The 15,616-nt window shown below is 30.9% G+C and overlaps 1 protein-coding gene across 2 annotated transcripts in view; it reads right to left on the bottom strand.

Annotated features, from left to right (window-relative positions):
- Positions 1 to 3,603: 3,603 nt before the first annotated feature.
- The window catches only part of Shab (Shaker cognate b), a 153,754-nt gene continuing 141,741 nt past the window's right edge, over positions 3,604 to 15,616 (bottom strand). For both annotated transcript variants that reach the window (XM_067051722.1, XM_067051723.1), the window contains 4 exons: positions 11,843 to 11,993; positions 10,481 to 10,675; positions 8,942 to 9,129; positions 3,604 to 6,057 (listed from right to left, as the gene is read on the bottom strand). In XM_067051722.1, the coding sequence (XP_066907823.1) occupies positions 8,963 to 9,129; positions 10,481 to 10,675; positions 11,843 to 11,993 (513 nt within the window). In that variant the 3' untranslated portion in view covers positions 3,604 to 6,057; positions 8,942 to 8,962. The remainder of the gene's footprint in view (positions 6,058 to 8,941; positions 9,130 to 10,480; positions 10,676 to 11,842; positions 11,994 to 15,616) is intronic.

Genomic DNA, 15,616 nt, shown 5'->3' with positions numbered 1-15,616 from the left:
TATATATATATATATAGAGAGAGAGAGAGAGAGAGAGAGAGAGAGAGAGATAATAGATAGATAGATAGATAGATAATTGACCATATAATTTCAAATATGAAGAAGATGGTCAGGGTTGCGGTAAAAAAAAGAACAAGAGGTCTTCTTTTTGACCCCAACTCTGACCATCTTCATATTTAAAAAAGACTATTATTTCATCTTTTACAATAAAACTTCTAGAATAAATAATATGGTAATTACTAAACAACAGTTATTTCTATGCCTAAATATCAGTAATGTTAATAAGTAGGACGAGGAATAAGTAGGAGTAGAATTATAGATAGAAGTAGATGGAACATATATTTTGTAACAAAAAAAGAGCTATTATTAAACTAAATCTTTTCACTTTTTTTGAGACTGGTTTTCACTGTATAAATAAATAATTTATATCCAAGTTAAGACTCAAAACACTCTTTATTATATCTTTAAATGTATATTGTTTCGGCCAACTTGGTCATCGTTAAGGACAATTTTTAATATAAATTTATACCTTACATTCAATAATTTAAAACTATTTCCAGGCTATTCTGCCCAGGTCATTAATTTCAGTCAAATCATCCTGTTTTGTCACTTTTCTACTAAATTTTAGAACTTTTAATTACAGATTAACCTACACTATTATCACTCTCATATCATACAATATATTGTAAAAAAAAATATTATAATAAAAGAGTGATAATAGTATTAGGTTCATCTGTAATTAAAAATTTTCAAATGTAATGAAAAAGTGACAAAATAGCATTAATACAAGAGCCCAAGAGGAGAAAAAAGGCTGTTATTTCACCCCAATTTTTGATTACTTTAATGTAAACTAGGTATAATTACTAGTCAAAATTGATGAGTCTGCCAAGTATAGGTAGGGGGAATAAAAAATGGTGAATATTTACGTTTCACAGTTCTCGAGATATAGCTTTTTAAAAAGCAACAAACTACTTTATAGTAAGTTAAATTTCCTTTATTTTGAGTGCTGGTAGACATATGTATGTCTTATAGTTCTAGAGGTATATTTATTTAAAAATTAAACATTTTATACGAACAACTAGAAATTAACATTTTGTGAATTTATTTTGTCAAATATCATAATAACTACTACTTTTACAAAGATAAACATCATAAGCTATTTTATAGTAAATTTAACTAGCTTTAATTTGAGTGCTGGCAGACATCTGCACATTCTATGGTTTCTGAAATAAAGTTTTTCATAAATCAAACTTATTGTCCAAACAACTATAAATCAATTTATTTTTGCAAATATCATGAAAACTACTATTCCTATGAAGGTAAAGGTCAGAAACTACTTTATAGTCCATTAAACTAGCTTTAATTTTAGTGCTAATAGGCATCTAGACGTCACATAGTTCCTGAGATATAGGTTTCTAAAAACAAATATTTTTGACTAATTACTAATCTTTCAGTACATTTTTAAGAAATGTTGCTTTTTAAAAAGCTATATGTCAAGAAATATGGGACGTAAATATATTTATTAGGGCAAATATTTCACCAAATTCACTCTTCTTTAAATAATGTTCTTTTAGATTTTCTAGTGTTGTTGGTAGTTTTTAAGATATAGAGCTCCGAATGAAAAATTAATTTTTTTTAAGGTTTTGAAACAGGCACCATTTTTTATTCCCCGTACCTATACTTGGCAGACTCATCAGTTTTAACTAGTAATTATACATTGATTTCATTTAAGTAATAAAATATTAGGGTGAAATAACTGCTTTTTTTCTTCCTGGTCCTTGCACTTGATGATTTAACTGAAATTAATGACCTGGGCTGAATAACCTGCAAAAAGTTTTCAAATTATTGGATATGAGGAGTAAATTTTGTATTAATGATTGTCCTTGAAGAGGGCCAGGCTGGCTGACAGTTGGAAATTTAAAGAAATAATAAATAGTAATTTGAGAAAAATTGGATACAAAATATTTTAAAAAATTATAATGTTACAGTTACATTTTAGACTGAAAATACTGTTCTACCAAGTAGTATTAATCAAGGAATTCAATTAATAATTATTTTTCACATAATATTGAATTTTTGGACATCTTCCAGTATGATCGTTGTTTGACCATGTGTAATAATAAATGGAATGATTGGACCATATTCCATTTAATATTGAATTTTTAAATGTTTTTACAGTTTCTAAAAGTTTGAAAAAGCTGCTTCTTTTTTGCAACAAATTATTCAATTTGAATAGGTCATGTTTTTAACTGAATCATGTATTTTTACTATATATTTTAGTTAAGTTTATTATTAAACTTAAACTTAAATTAGTTTATAATTTAAGTGTTGCAGCGCTGCTGCTACCTAGTGGTTTTTGATTGAACTATTCCTGGAACTGCTCTAGCTATTACAGCTATCTTGCTAATACCCAAACCATTAACTTAGTAGATATCTGTTGCAATTTTTATTTTTCAATTAATTTCTTTTGTATACATCAAGTTGACTCTTCTATAAACCATATTATGTATTGTAATATTTATAAATATATTATTTCAAAGAACAAAAGTTAAAAAAGAGCTTTATTGGATGATCGTTGATTGACCATAAGTAGTATATAAAAGGAAGATGGTCCTGATAACCACCAGACTCTTCTATAAACCATAGAACCATAGAATATCAACCTCAAGGGGAGACTCAAGCTGGCCCGGCAGAAGTCGCATAGGCTCTACCATCTCCTGACGTCACAACAACTTTCACTGCACCTGAAGCTACAAATATATAAGACCATCATTCGTCCAACGCTGGTCCATGGTGCACCACTAATGAGACACCTCTACAAAACGACACTTACCAACCTACAGAGTTTCCAGAACTCCCTCCTGAGACGAATAGTACGAGGAACATCACTCCAGCGGGCCAGGAACAGAGAAATTTATGTAGAGCTCCAACTCCCAACTGTGCTAGAATTCATCCCTCCACCAAGACCTGGGAGGTAGCAGAGCCCTGTTCCCCTGGTCGATGTTCTCGCCTTGGGAGGGACTTCTGGCTCTACAGCCTGAAGTCATCACTTCTTCAAAGCCAGCTGGAATAGCCCCTCCCTATTCCTAGTACACTTACGGCAGACTCATGCCATCACTGATGACACCGCCTTCAGCGGACCCGGCAGCTTATCTTATAATGCCACACTGGCAAACCAAGATTCATATTTGTCGGTATATATACATCCATTTCATATTTTTATATATTTAATTTTTTTTTTTCTAGGTCAGAGAAAAAAAAAAAAAAAAGATAACCACCAGTTTTGCACTTATTAATTCACTTTTTCTTTCTGTTTTAGAGGAATCGGAAAAAAAACAAAAAAACCCACCAGTTAACCTTTAAATACCAAAGATAGTAAAAGGTAAGACCCAACACGAATTACTTTTCTTTTTCACAGTAATGCACTTATTAGTTCACTTTTTCTTTCTGTTTTAGAGAGATCGGAAAAAAATAACCACCAGCCGGAATGTCCCTCACATTCTTTGTATTCCCCCAGCTATAGAGCCACAAAATGTAAAACCGCCTTCGGCGGACCATGTTTTTGCTAATCTTATATAATGTTGTAAGGCCAAACAAGAAAAATTGTAAATAAATGTATTATATATTATATTATTGTAACATATAATTTGTATTGTATATATATTTTATCAATAAAGAGGTTTTGAAAATAAAAAAAAAAAAAAAAAATGTTCCTGATGTGGTCAGTCTTCATCTCACCGGGTCCCCTCACCTTTAGCTATAATAGGAGTTTCCACAGAACGAGCCTCTCAATACATAGATCAGTATTTCACTAAGACCTTCAAGCACCCACGGTAGAAAAAGATAGTTCTCGCTTTGAATTATGTTGTTCTTCACATAATGCATTTACTAATTCATATCTATTTTCTGTTTTTAGAGGGATCAGGAAAAAAAATTATAAAAAACAAGGTGTGGTCAGAATAACTCAAATAGTAATATATATATCTATTGCGAGCCAACATTTTGCCCGACTTGGCAGGGCTTCATCAGGGCTAAAAAAGATACAAACTACTAAAATAATGTAACAAATTAAAAGAATAGATAACATGAAATAAAACTAAATTAAAGTATGTTTAAAAAATATGTTAAAGTTTATATAAAAATGAACAAAGTAAATTAAATTTTTATTTTCATTAATTTAATTTGTACTTGAAACGTTAGCCCTCAATGAATAATTTTTTTTTCTATTTGAGTTATTCTAACCGCACCTAGACCATCTTCCTTGTATAGAAAGGAGATTCTCTGATTCAATTAAAGGTAGTCTCAAACAGGCTATACCTCTGTATTGGTTATGTATTAATCCTATAATGCTAGAGTTCATTTTTATTTTTCTTCATCATTTTGATAAAATAGAGATAGCTGATTAAATAAATAAAACAAAAGAACAAAAATGATTTATTTGTCATGTACAATTATATATATACATATATATATATATATTTGTAAATTATTCTGTAACAAGTTTATTAATGAATGAGAACCTTTTATTGATTCTCAATTTTTTTTTTATATGCCATTTATTAAAAAAATAAAACTGATAAATTCCCTTGCGACAAGAATAAGCTTTTATTTATATATATATATTTTAATTTTATATTTCGATAAGCACAGTTGGATGACACTCAACAGCCTTTCTATGCTACTGTATTCTTGAACCAGGACAGTGAGTGTGGCTCCAACTAAAGCGTGTTTATAAGAGCTCGAGTAGGCCTTTGCCATTTTGTGACCAATAGAAAATTTAAGATTGTTCTCGGTTATTTTCACACTCATTCATATCTGTATAAGTGTGTAAGTATAAACTGCTGGCTGCTAGTGTTATCTTACACAGTCATACATCGTATTTATGTTTCATTTATAAATGGAAACTTAAATTTAAATATATGGATAGCTAATTTTAACTGTATGGAACTGACATTAACTTTTACATTATATAATCCATGAAATTCGTTTTAGGCATACTTAGTGATTGCACATAACATGTAACCTCTTAAGGAGTTACCTTGGCATAGTCTTTTCAAAAGAAAATGTTACTTGAAAATAAAAGCAATTAAGATTTTTTTTTTTAAATGTTGAAGAAAACTGAAAATATTGAAGCTCATATTCATATTATCATTTTAGGAAACCTTGCCAAGGATTTTCAAAAAATATTTTTTGAACAACTGTCATGATATATTTTTGGAGGGCTCTTGCCAATAGATTGTATATGTAGCAACATAAGAATATCTTATAACTATCATATTTGTAAGTAAATTTGAATATAATCCTGAATATTGATGCCAGTTTTTGTTATAACTATGTATATATACATTACAAACATTCACAAATTAAATAATACTTTGGTTTCTATTTCGATATGTAATTGCTTTTCAACCATATAACTATTGCCATTCGTTTTTCTAATTTTTCATCATATAAAAAATGACATTTATAATTCTGGACCAGTCAATATTTTCAATAATAAATTGAAGATTGTAAGAGCTTTTAAATGCATTTATCAAACTAAATTTAAAAATAAAGTATCAATTTTTCAAAATATAATAATGAATTTGATTAGAAGCTCTTGAAAAAAATTGTCTTAAAATTTTTTCTTTGTTAAGTTTAGTTCAACTGGTCCAGGATTATTTATAATAAAATTTTAATTTTTTTTTTTTAATTCAGAGCTTAAAGTAGGCAGTTTTCTCTTTAGAAAATCTTATCAAATTCAATAGCTGCCTAAATCTTTTGCTCTGTATGTTAAAAATTAAATAATTATTTATTTAATACTTATGAATATAAGTATATACATGTATATACACAACATTCGCACTCTCATACATTCCAGTATAACCATTTTAATAATTCCGCTCGAGTGCTTGAGCAACCTTAATAACTAGTATTAAAATATTTATCTTATACAATGGGGAAGGGGCGGTTCGTTGGGTAAAGCAGTGTCTTCGCTGTTAATAATGTACACATCAATTACAAGGAGTTACAATTGTCCATCACATAATTGTTGTCTCACCTTGAGCAGGCCGATATCTGTAAATAAAATGCAATCTTTTAATAAACATATTTCATCCTCTCTTCTTTAATATGTACTTATTAAAATAACAATTAATATTAAGAATATCCTAGATTCCAATCATATAATCCCAGATCACCAGTTTGGATTCCGAACATCCCACTCCACTATCCAGCAATGTCATCGTGTGGTGGACGTTGTCTTGTCTTCTTTGGAGCGGGGAATGTACTGCGCGGGAGTCTTTTTCGATATAGAGCAGGCTTTTGATCGAGTCTGGCACCCGGGACTGCTTTACAAACTCCGTAAATTCTTACCTCCTACATATTTTCTCATCATCTGTTCCTTTCTTACTAATAGATTATTCCAAGTAAACCACAATGGTTCCTATTCATCCCTCTATTTTCAATCTGCTGGTGTTCCTCAAGGTAGTATTCTCGGTCCCATCCTCTACGCCGTCTATACAGCTGACATACCAACAACTCCTAACACTATCCTTACCACGTATGCTGATGACACAGGTGTGCTCACAGTTAGTAATAACCCTTTGATTGCATCCCAAACTCTCCAGTCCCATATCACAATCCTTGAAGAATGGTGTCGAAATTGGAGGATAAAGATAAATCCCAACAAATCCCATTTACTCTTTGTCGTAAACCTGCCGACTGCCCTACAGTATACTTTAATAATGTGGCTCTTACCCCTGTAGAACAGATTCGTTATCTTGGACTTCATCTTGACAAACGACTAACCTGGAATCCTCACACAAGACTGAAAAGACAGGAAACTGCACGCAGATTCCGACTACTACAGCACTTACTAGACAAACGGTCTAAACTTCCAACTCATTACAAAAGACTGATCTACATGACAATAATAAGGTCCATCTGGATATACGGAATTGAGCTTTCGGGCTCCACTAAACCTTCGAATTCCTCTCGTATCCAATCTTTACAATCCAAAATCCTTCGTAAAATCCTCAATGCTCCTTATTTTGTTACTAATAAAACCATCCATAAAGACCTAAATGTTCCTTATGTAACCGATCTAGCCCGAACCCGATATTATTCCTTCCATAATAAACTCCCTAACCACCCAAACCCACTCGTTTCTAACCTTGCTTCCTCTTCCATTCCTGGCAATCCTCCAAGGCGCCTGAAAAGAAGATGGCCTCGAGACCTTATATTGTAAACTGTTTTAGAGTTCTACTACTGGGTAGTTTCTCTACATCCTGTATCATATCATATGTCATTATGATCAAATTTACTGGTTGTATTTTTTTATACAGTTGTAAATATCAACAAATAAATAAAAAAAAAAAATATTAAGAATATTGAAAGAGATTATATTTTATTTTTCATACTTATTTTCAAGAATTGTTTTCAGTGTGATAGAATACACATATGTGTGGATAAATGTGATAAGTGGATATGCAAAAAGAAATGGTTGTTAAAGAAGGGGAATGAAAATTAATAATTTTTGTTTTGAAAGAGTTTCAATTACAATTTAGTTTTTATTTTCGTAAAATTAAAATTAAAATGTTATCAAAATTCTTTTCCTAACAACTTTACCTTAGCAAAAAAAAAAAAAATCTGTTTGAATCCTTGTTTGGCAGGGCCATGTTTAATACTAAAGTACAAACTAATACTAATAATTTGTAGTTTAAATTTGTCAGAATTTTGTTAGGTTATACAATGCTAACTGTATTTTTTAACTTTTCTAACATTACAAAAGTTGTTCTAATTTTTTTTTAGTTGGCTCTACAGACCTCGTAGATCTTTGGCTGCCCGAACCAGCCTTCTCCAGACCTTGGACTACTGCTTTCCATTTTGCTACATGCAACTCTTTCATATATTTTTTGATTCTATCCATTTGTTTGTTGGCCTCCCACGTGATCTCTTGCCAACTAAGTGGCATTCATTGTTGTGTAGAGATGGACTGCTTCAAGCCCTATGTCTTGCCTATCTTAATATTTGCCCTTCATATCATGAGATATTGACAGACCAGTGACTGCAAGCAGTTCACTGTTAGTTCTTCTTCTCTATGTGTTAAGCCTTTGATTCCAGATTGCTCCTTTAATTGTACGGAGGACTTTCCCTTCACATCTCTCGATTCTGCTTTCTAGGGAACCTATTAGAGCCCAGGTCTCACGGCCAGTTGTTCCCAATATGAAACAAAAAATATTAGTGCTACTACATTGTAGTTTGTTTTAGGTTTCATTACGAAAAAGGGAACTGGTTGTACTATTACTGGTCGGACCAGAAGCTCTAGCTGATTAGGAAATATAAGCATTAAGTTAAACTTGATAGAGATTCAAGAAAACCAAGCAATCAGATCTCATATCATAATTAAAAACAAATATTGCTCTTGATCTTTAAATCCCCATAAAACTAATATAATACCAAAATTCACTACTACACTAAAGTTCATTTAAAAAATAAACTATAAATTAGAAATGATGAGTTAATATTTGACCGTGGATTATGTAATGAGGAGAAGATGGTTGGGGGAGCGGTCAGTGAACCAATGAATAAAAAATGGTTCATGAAAATTCATTGCTTGTTATATTGTGTTTTGTTCTTAGCCCTGATGAAGGCTTGAAGTTCTGGCCGAAATGTTGGCACTAATAAATAAATTTCTACTTATTTTTGTTCTTTACCGACAGCACCCCAGACCATATCCTCCTCATTATAATTTAGTAAGGAGACATCTTTCTATTAAATTTATAAAAATGAAGTTATACCAATTTTTTTAATAAATAATTTTTATTTCAATCAAAATAAAGCAAAAATTTACAGGGAAAAATTTACTTTGTTTTTGTATTTACTGGTTGCCAAAATGAAGGTTTAAGAATAAATTAAAATTATAGATATAATTTATTCCTCTTGTCCGATGAATACTTACCCTCATGGCTATAGAGGACTGCTAAGAAGAAGATATCCTCGCTGAGCCGAGGAGACGTGTCTCTTCAGTAGGAGAGGTCTCCATAGGTGGAGGAGGTGGACAGATGTAGAGTGGTGGACCTAGGTCACCGCTGACAGCAAACTTAAGGCTATTTCTTGTTTTCGAAACTCCACCTATGGGACTTTTGCCTGTAGGAATATTAACAAAATTATACTAATTCCCTCTTTATAATAAATATTTTAAAATCTTTATTCTAAAGGCCTTTTCTAATTATAATATTTTTAATTAGTACAGAAAACTTAATAATCTACACTCTTCATGAATAATTTACTCGATGATTAACCCCAATATTTTATTATGTATTCTTTTTATTCCAACAATATTTTGGGCTTATGCTCATTTTCAAGTTACTTAGATAATTTTTTTAAGTCAATTATCGAATTAATTAAGTCATCTTTTTCAAATTTTACCATTTTTCTGTTTCAATCCTTTCTATCTACCATAGCATTACAGCCAAATTAGGACCACGGCCTCCTCACTAAGCTTCTGCCAGTTACTCTCGTGCTTTGCCACAGATTTTCTGTTTCTTACTCTCAGCAGTCTTCTGACATTCTATGCTACACAATCTTCCCATCTGAGTTTTAGCCATCTCCTACCTTTAGCCCAGTAGAGATTTTCTTCTAGGTATTGTGTTGGAGTATCATCTATATTCATTCTGGCAACGTGTTCAGCGTATTCAAAACGTCCTAACTTTATAAGTGTGATGATGTTAGCTTCCTCAAATAGTTTATATATTTTTGTATTTTACTGTTTTCTCCAGTCGTCATAACCTTGATCAGACTAAATATTCTTCAAAGAATCTTTATCTGAAATATGAGGATTTCATTATCCTTTCCCTTTGTTAGAGTCTATGTCTCTGAGTACATGAGAACAGGATGGATCAGCATCATGTTGAGCAATAACTTTATTCTCCTCACGATAAACTGACTGAAATGTTTCTCGACCCCAAAATAGCTCCTGTTGGGACCCAAGATTTTTCTATTCTTGACGAAAGGAAATTTTATTTTTTTTTAGTTAACAATAGAGTAGTTTAATCTGGTCTACCTTATTCATTCTAATTGTAATAATATTTCCTTATTTTATCCACTTAAGTCTTTCTGTGTCACAGTATTCTTAAATTGCCTCCTGTGTGGAGTTGAGCGTAATGGTGTTAAGATACAGAAATTATTAAATGATTAGAATAAGACAATAATACATGCTTAATACAGAAGCAGAAAAATAGGAAAATTTAAAAAAGATGAATAATTTAATTTAATAAATGACAAAAAAATACAAAATGAAGCAACTTTGAAAATGAACAAAAAGTCTGAAACATCACTGGAATGAAAGGAACATTTAAATAAATATATGTTTTAGTCGAAAATGGTGTAAGTTAAGTATGTAACCTTAATTAATATAAAAGTATAAACAAATTATACAGATTCATATGTAATGATAAAATGGTAATAAGTATACTTCTTTATAGAAAAATGAAAATACCTGGAGAGTAGTCTGAACCAGCTGCAGAAACATTATCTGAGATAAGTTTTTCAGTCTCTGGGTCTCGCCTTGGGTTAGGGGCAGAATCCACTTTCTTCAGAATTGACTTTGACCTCCTATGAGCTTCTGGTGTCTGACAGATTCTAGAATCTATCGAGTCCACGGACAGGGAGGAACGACTCTCCCCATTTTTACCTGTAAATACATTGTTTTCAGTATTTTAAAATTCATCCCATTGATATAAATAATAATTTATACATCATAAAAGCCATGAAAGAAGATATATGGTCTATACAAGCCTTCTAATATACTTTTATATTTAATTCTTGTAATTTTTAGTTATTTTCAAAATTTCTTAGCTAGTGCCTTCTGTCCAGAAACTTAAATGTTAAAATTTACAAAACTACTATCCTTCCTACTGCTCTTTATGGATACTAAAAGTAGCCTCCTACACTATGGGAAGAACAGCACCTTAAGGTTTTTGAATGTAAAGTTTGCTGAAAATATTAGGACTGAGATAAGATGAGTTAACAGGTGAATATAGAAAGTTACACAACACCGAATTAAGAAAACTGCAATCAGTAAATAAAATTCAGGTTATAACATTAAGATGAAGAAAATGGGTGTGTAAGGTGGTAAGCCTTCATAATGTTTTGACTGGTATACATCCGAGGGGTAGACCAAAGCATAGGTGGGAGGATTGTGTCTAGATCGATATGCTAAATTTAGGTTTGGACAAGGGGTACTGAATGGTATTATTATTAATGGTGGATATTATTAATTTTTAGTTATATGTCCAAGACTTAAATAGTCACATATCATCTGAGAGGTGGCAAAAGAACATTTTTAATTTTAGCTGATGCTCCTTCAATGATATTTATTTATCAATGATTCATTCATGAATAAGGGTCATATCCATGGCAATTTTAGCTATTAGTTTTGAAGCTTATCAGTTATTATTTGAGTTAAGAAAAAAAGGTAAGGTCTAATTAACTTGAAAATACAAGCAGATAACAAAGTTTGAAAATTTTAAGAAATGAAAAAAATAATGAAAGAAAGAGGAAAAATTATTAAAAATTGAAATCAACATAATGAAAAAATTGAAATCAACATAATGAGAAATGTTGTAATGAGAAGCATGAAAACACATCAGTAAAGTTAACAAAATAAATTTTATCATTTATTTTTTTTGTTTCAGTATTAGTATTTGTTTAACAATGAACTCTCAGTATGCTTTTTAGGTTTAGTTTCTGTCACACACTTGGAATTTTTGGAACAAATTGCACTATTTATAAGATAATGTTATCACAATTTTTCAATATATTTACGTGTATGTATTTGAAAGGACCTTAAAACACTTACCCCTACCCCCAAGTGCCTGAAGCCCAAAAAGATGTTGGTTGATGAGCCTGGTGGCTGTGGCAAGGGGCCTTGCAGGCATGAAGGAGGGCCGTCTCCTCTTCATTACAGTTTCCAAGCTCTCTTCGCTCTCTCGCAATCGCCCACCAGACGACTAGGAAAATAATTATTGTATTACTTTAAAACTAAGTAAGGGGATTTACAAAAAAGAAATGCAGTTCTATCAGAAGATAGAAAAAGAAAAATATTAATTATTTATACTAGGAATTAATATCTAAAATTGTATAAATATCTTTCCCCTCCTTTTTTTAGTTAATAAATATATTCTCTTGCTTCAACACATTACAAACACAATTTTATGCCTTGTGGTGCATAACTGTTACGTATTGATAATAAAGGATCTAATGGTAAAATCTTATCTAAGTAATAATAAATGTATCTCTATAGGGCGCCTCAGAATTGGACACTGCAGGTTGACACATGAACATCTCTTATCAGGAAAAGATTCACCTCAGTGTCAACACTGTAAACTGATCGTGTCTGTGTCTCACATTTTTGAGGAGTGCCCTCTGTATAGAGGTATCATGGAAAGTTGCAGTTGTTTGTTGACAGCTCTCCAGGGCCACGTGTGTCTGTGTGGAAGACATTTACATCTATCGAATTGTTTACTCAGATATAAATCTGACTTATGTATTATGGAACCTAGTGTTATTGTTTATTATTTATATTTAATATTAATTATTATTTGGTATTACTATCATTAATTATCTGTAGAATTAGTATCATAAATTGTTCTGTTGTAAAAAGCGATTTGGTATCTGGTTAAATAATTAATAATTGAACAAAAATTTTTTTTTTTAGTTACAAGGTCAATGATATCCACTAGTAGTTTTTTGCCCTCTAATCTAATCAGCTACAGCATTAATATATCTTAAGATAGAAATGTTTGGACTTGAGTCAGCAGGGATCTATTATATTAAATAATGATCGGTTGATAATGTAAATTATTTGTTGGTTTGTCTTGAAAAGCTAAATAAGGAGAATAAATAAAATGGTTAAAATAGCTTTATGTATGATATAAACTCTGTAAAAAAAAGTGCCTTACGGCGGTTTTAGTTGTAAATAGAAAACTTTTAGTAACTCAATATTTTAGGTTAAATTGAGGTGATGCATTTAATTTTTTAATTCTCTATGATAGTATTTTTAAAAAAATATTTTTTTGAGATCTTACTCAACTTACTTATTTCACTGCATACTAAATCCAAAAAAATTATTTTAAAAAATGTCATCCACTATTTTTTAGAACCTGTTTCCTTAAAGAACTGAACTATTTTAGATGAAACTTTATGAGTATGAAAACATATAAAGAATAACGTTTTATAAATGCCACAAACATTTCTTTTACAACTAAAAAGTAATAAACTGTATTCCCTGAAAATGACTGATTTCATATCTTTGAAAAGAGGAAATATGAAAAAATAAAAAGTTCATTGTAACAATAATGCGCAATATGAATATATTAGAATTTAAAATTCCTAATTCAAATTTAGGGATGATTTTCATTCAACACTTTTAGCATGTTACATTGGTGTTTTAGAGACATTTAAATTTATGTATTACATAAAAAATTGAATTTTATTAAATCAGATTGTAACGAATAATCAATGTAGTTAACAATCATACCAGGCTTCATAAAAAAAGAACATCTTAAGTACTGTGAGGGAATCGAATATTAGAATTTACTATTCCTAGTTAAACTTTAGGGTGAATAAATGGACGGACATTTTTTGATTCTAATATTTTGTTTATTTTCTGTATGAATGCAAAGCTTCTCTCTTTTGGGTCACTTAAAACTTCGCATTACCTGTATCTGGCTTGATATTTTTTACTAAGAGGCGCTTCGGACTTTTCTGCCTCTTTTAAAAAACTTTAATTAACAACAAAATTTAGGCCAAACAAGTTGCTTAATTTTTTTTTTCAAAATGCCTGATAAAGATCAGGCAACAAAGGTTTTGATTTCTTTCTCACTACAGATTGACTTAATTCTTCGTAATAAAACAGTTTTCATAAGAAAATAGTTCAGGAAAAGGGGTCAGGAGTGTAGAAAACTAATAATAATTATTGTGCCAACGTTTTGGCCTAAATATCAGACCTTATTTAGGGTTAAGTTCAAACAAAATAATATGTTTTGTAGAATAATAATAAAAACAGTATACAAAAGAAAATGGTGATGAAAAATATAAGACAAAAAAAAAAACTGCCTGGTTCATATATGTAAATAATGAAAATTTAATCTTTTAATCTTATTTACATATATGTAGTGGTCTGATTTGCAAATATTTTTTGGCTTTTTTAAAGTTTTTCATCCTGTTTGTTATCAACTCTTGTTTTATTGTTTTTATTATTATAATCTGGTTGTTATCTTGTTTGTAGTCAGCCTTAGGCCGAAACGTTGACACAATAAAATAAGGAGGGCTTATTTGTGCTCTTTACTACTGACCGCACCATTCCTCATATTAATCCATGGTCAACAAACACACCATAATACTATTTTTGATTTAATCTTCATACAAACTGTATCCTAACCTGCTCAATATAGGAAAAATATTTTGATCTAATTTGCGATGGATATAATAAAAGGTATTGGACATTGGATGGATGGAGGATGAAGAAAAGCTCCATTTCCTGGCTGCTTGCTGATTGGTCAAGGGTTATTGGACGACTGTATTAGCTCTTCTGATTGCCTTGGACGTCCTCTCCAACATATGTGCCTCGAGGATTTCTAATAATCTTCTTGCTCTATTTCTAAATTACGAATTAATATCTATAGAACATAATCAGGTCAAGAAAGCATTCTATTTTTAAAAAATAGTTCTATCTCTTGAGACAATTGTGACACAGACATACAGACAGACGATTGGCCAAAGTGTGCTTTTTTAAAACTCTAAAATGGAAATCTGTTGAAAGCTGCGCATTTAAAATTCAACACAATTACAGTACTCTCCTTACAGGAAATTTTCATTTTTCCAAATCCCTTTTAAAATTTACGGAAACCGTGAATACTAATATGAAATATTTGGTATGATGCTTATTCAGAAAAAATCCCAAAATTCATTGAAATTTTAACCAAAGTCATTACAAAAAAAAATATAAAAGAACACTAGAATTAAATTTAATTAATGATATTGACTAGTAGTAGTAGAAGAAGCATGTATTGACCTGTCTGATCTGCATAGACATCAATCACATGATGACTGATGTGGTTTGAATCTAGGATGGGGGACAGGCGATTTAAGACGAGTTTTTCAAGGATTTTGCCTACAACAGGTAACTATTACACTTAAATGTGTAATTTCAGTTTCTTACGACGTACGGATGCAAAAATCATTTTGCGAGATCCGGTTATTTGTGCACAGGAGACTTCAAAACGTCTATTTATGTGGAAAACTCGAACTCGAAATTTTTTACGATCGTAATTCTTTCCCTTAATATACATTCCATAAGTAGGTAAATGAAAGAAATAAAAAAGTAAGTTTCTTTACTACTACCACCTGCCGGCGTGCGAGGTGATATTTTTCGGAAGTACTGGTCCAATTTTAGGGGTATTCATGATCTTTATTTTAACATGTTAAAGCGTGTTAAATGGAAAAACTTATGTTAAATGGAGAAATATTTCCTTCTTTAATCATGTTAAAACGATAAAACATTTAACATGGTTGAGACTCTAGGGGTATTCATGATGTTGTGTTAAATGTTAAATGTTTTACCATGTTAAAT

This window comes from Halyomorpha halys, unplaced genomic scaffold, assembly GCF_000696795.3.
Source record: "Halyomorpha halys isolate HHAL.00 unplaced genomic scaffold, Hhal_1.1 Scaffold143.1, whole genome shotgun sequence".
In the NCBI taxonomy this organism is placed as follows: Eukaryota; Metazoa; Arthropoda; class Insecta; order Hemiptera; family Pentatomidae; genus Halyomorpha; species Halyomorpha halys.
The sequence above is the reverse complement of the archived record's forward strand: the minus strand, read 5'-3'. Positions and strand labels throughout refer to the sequence as shown.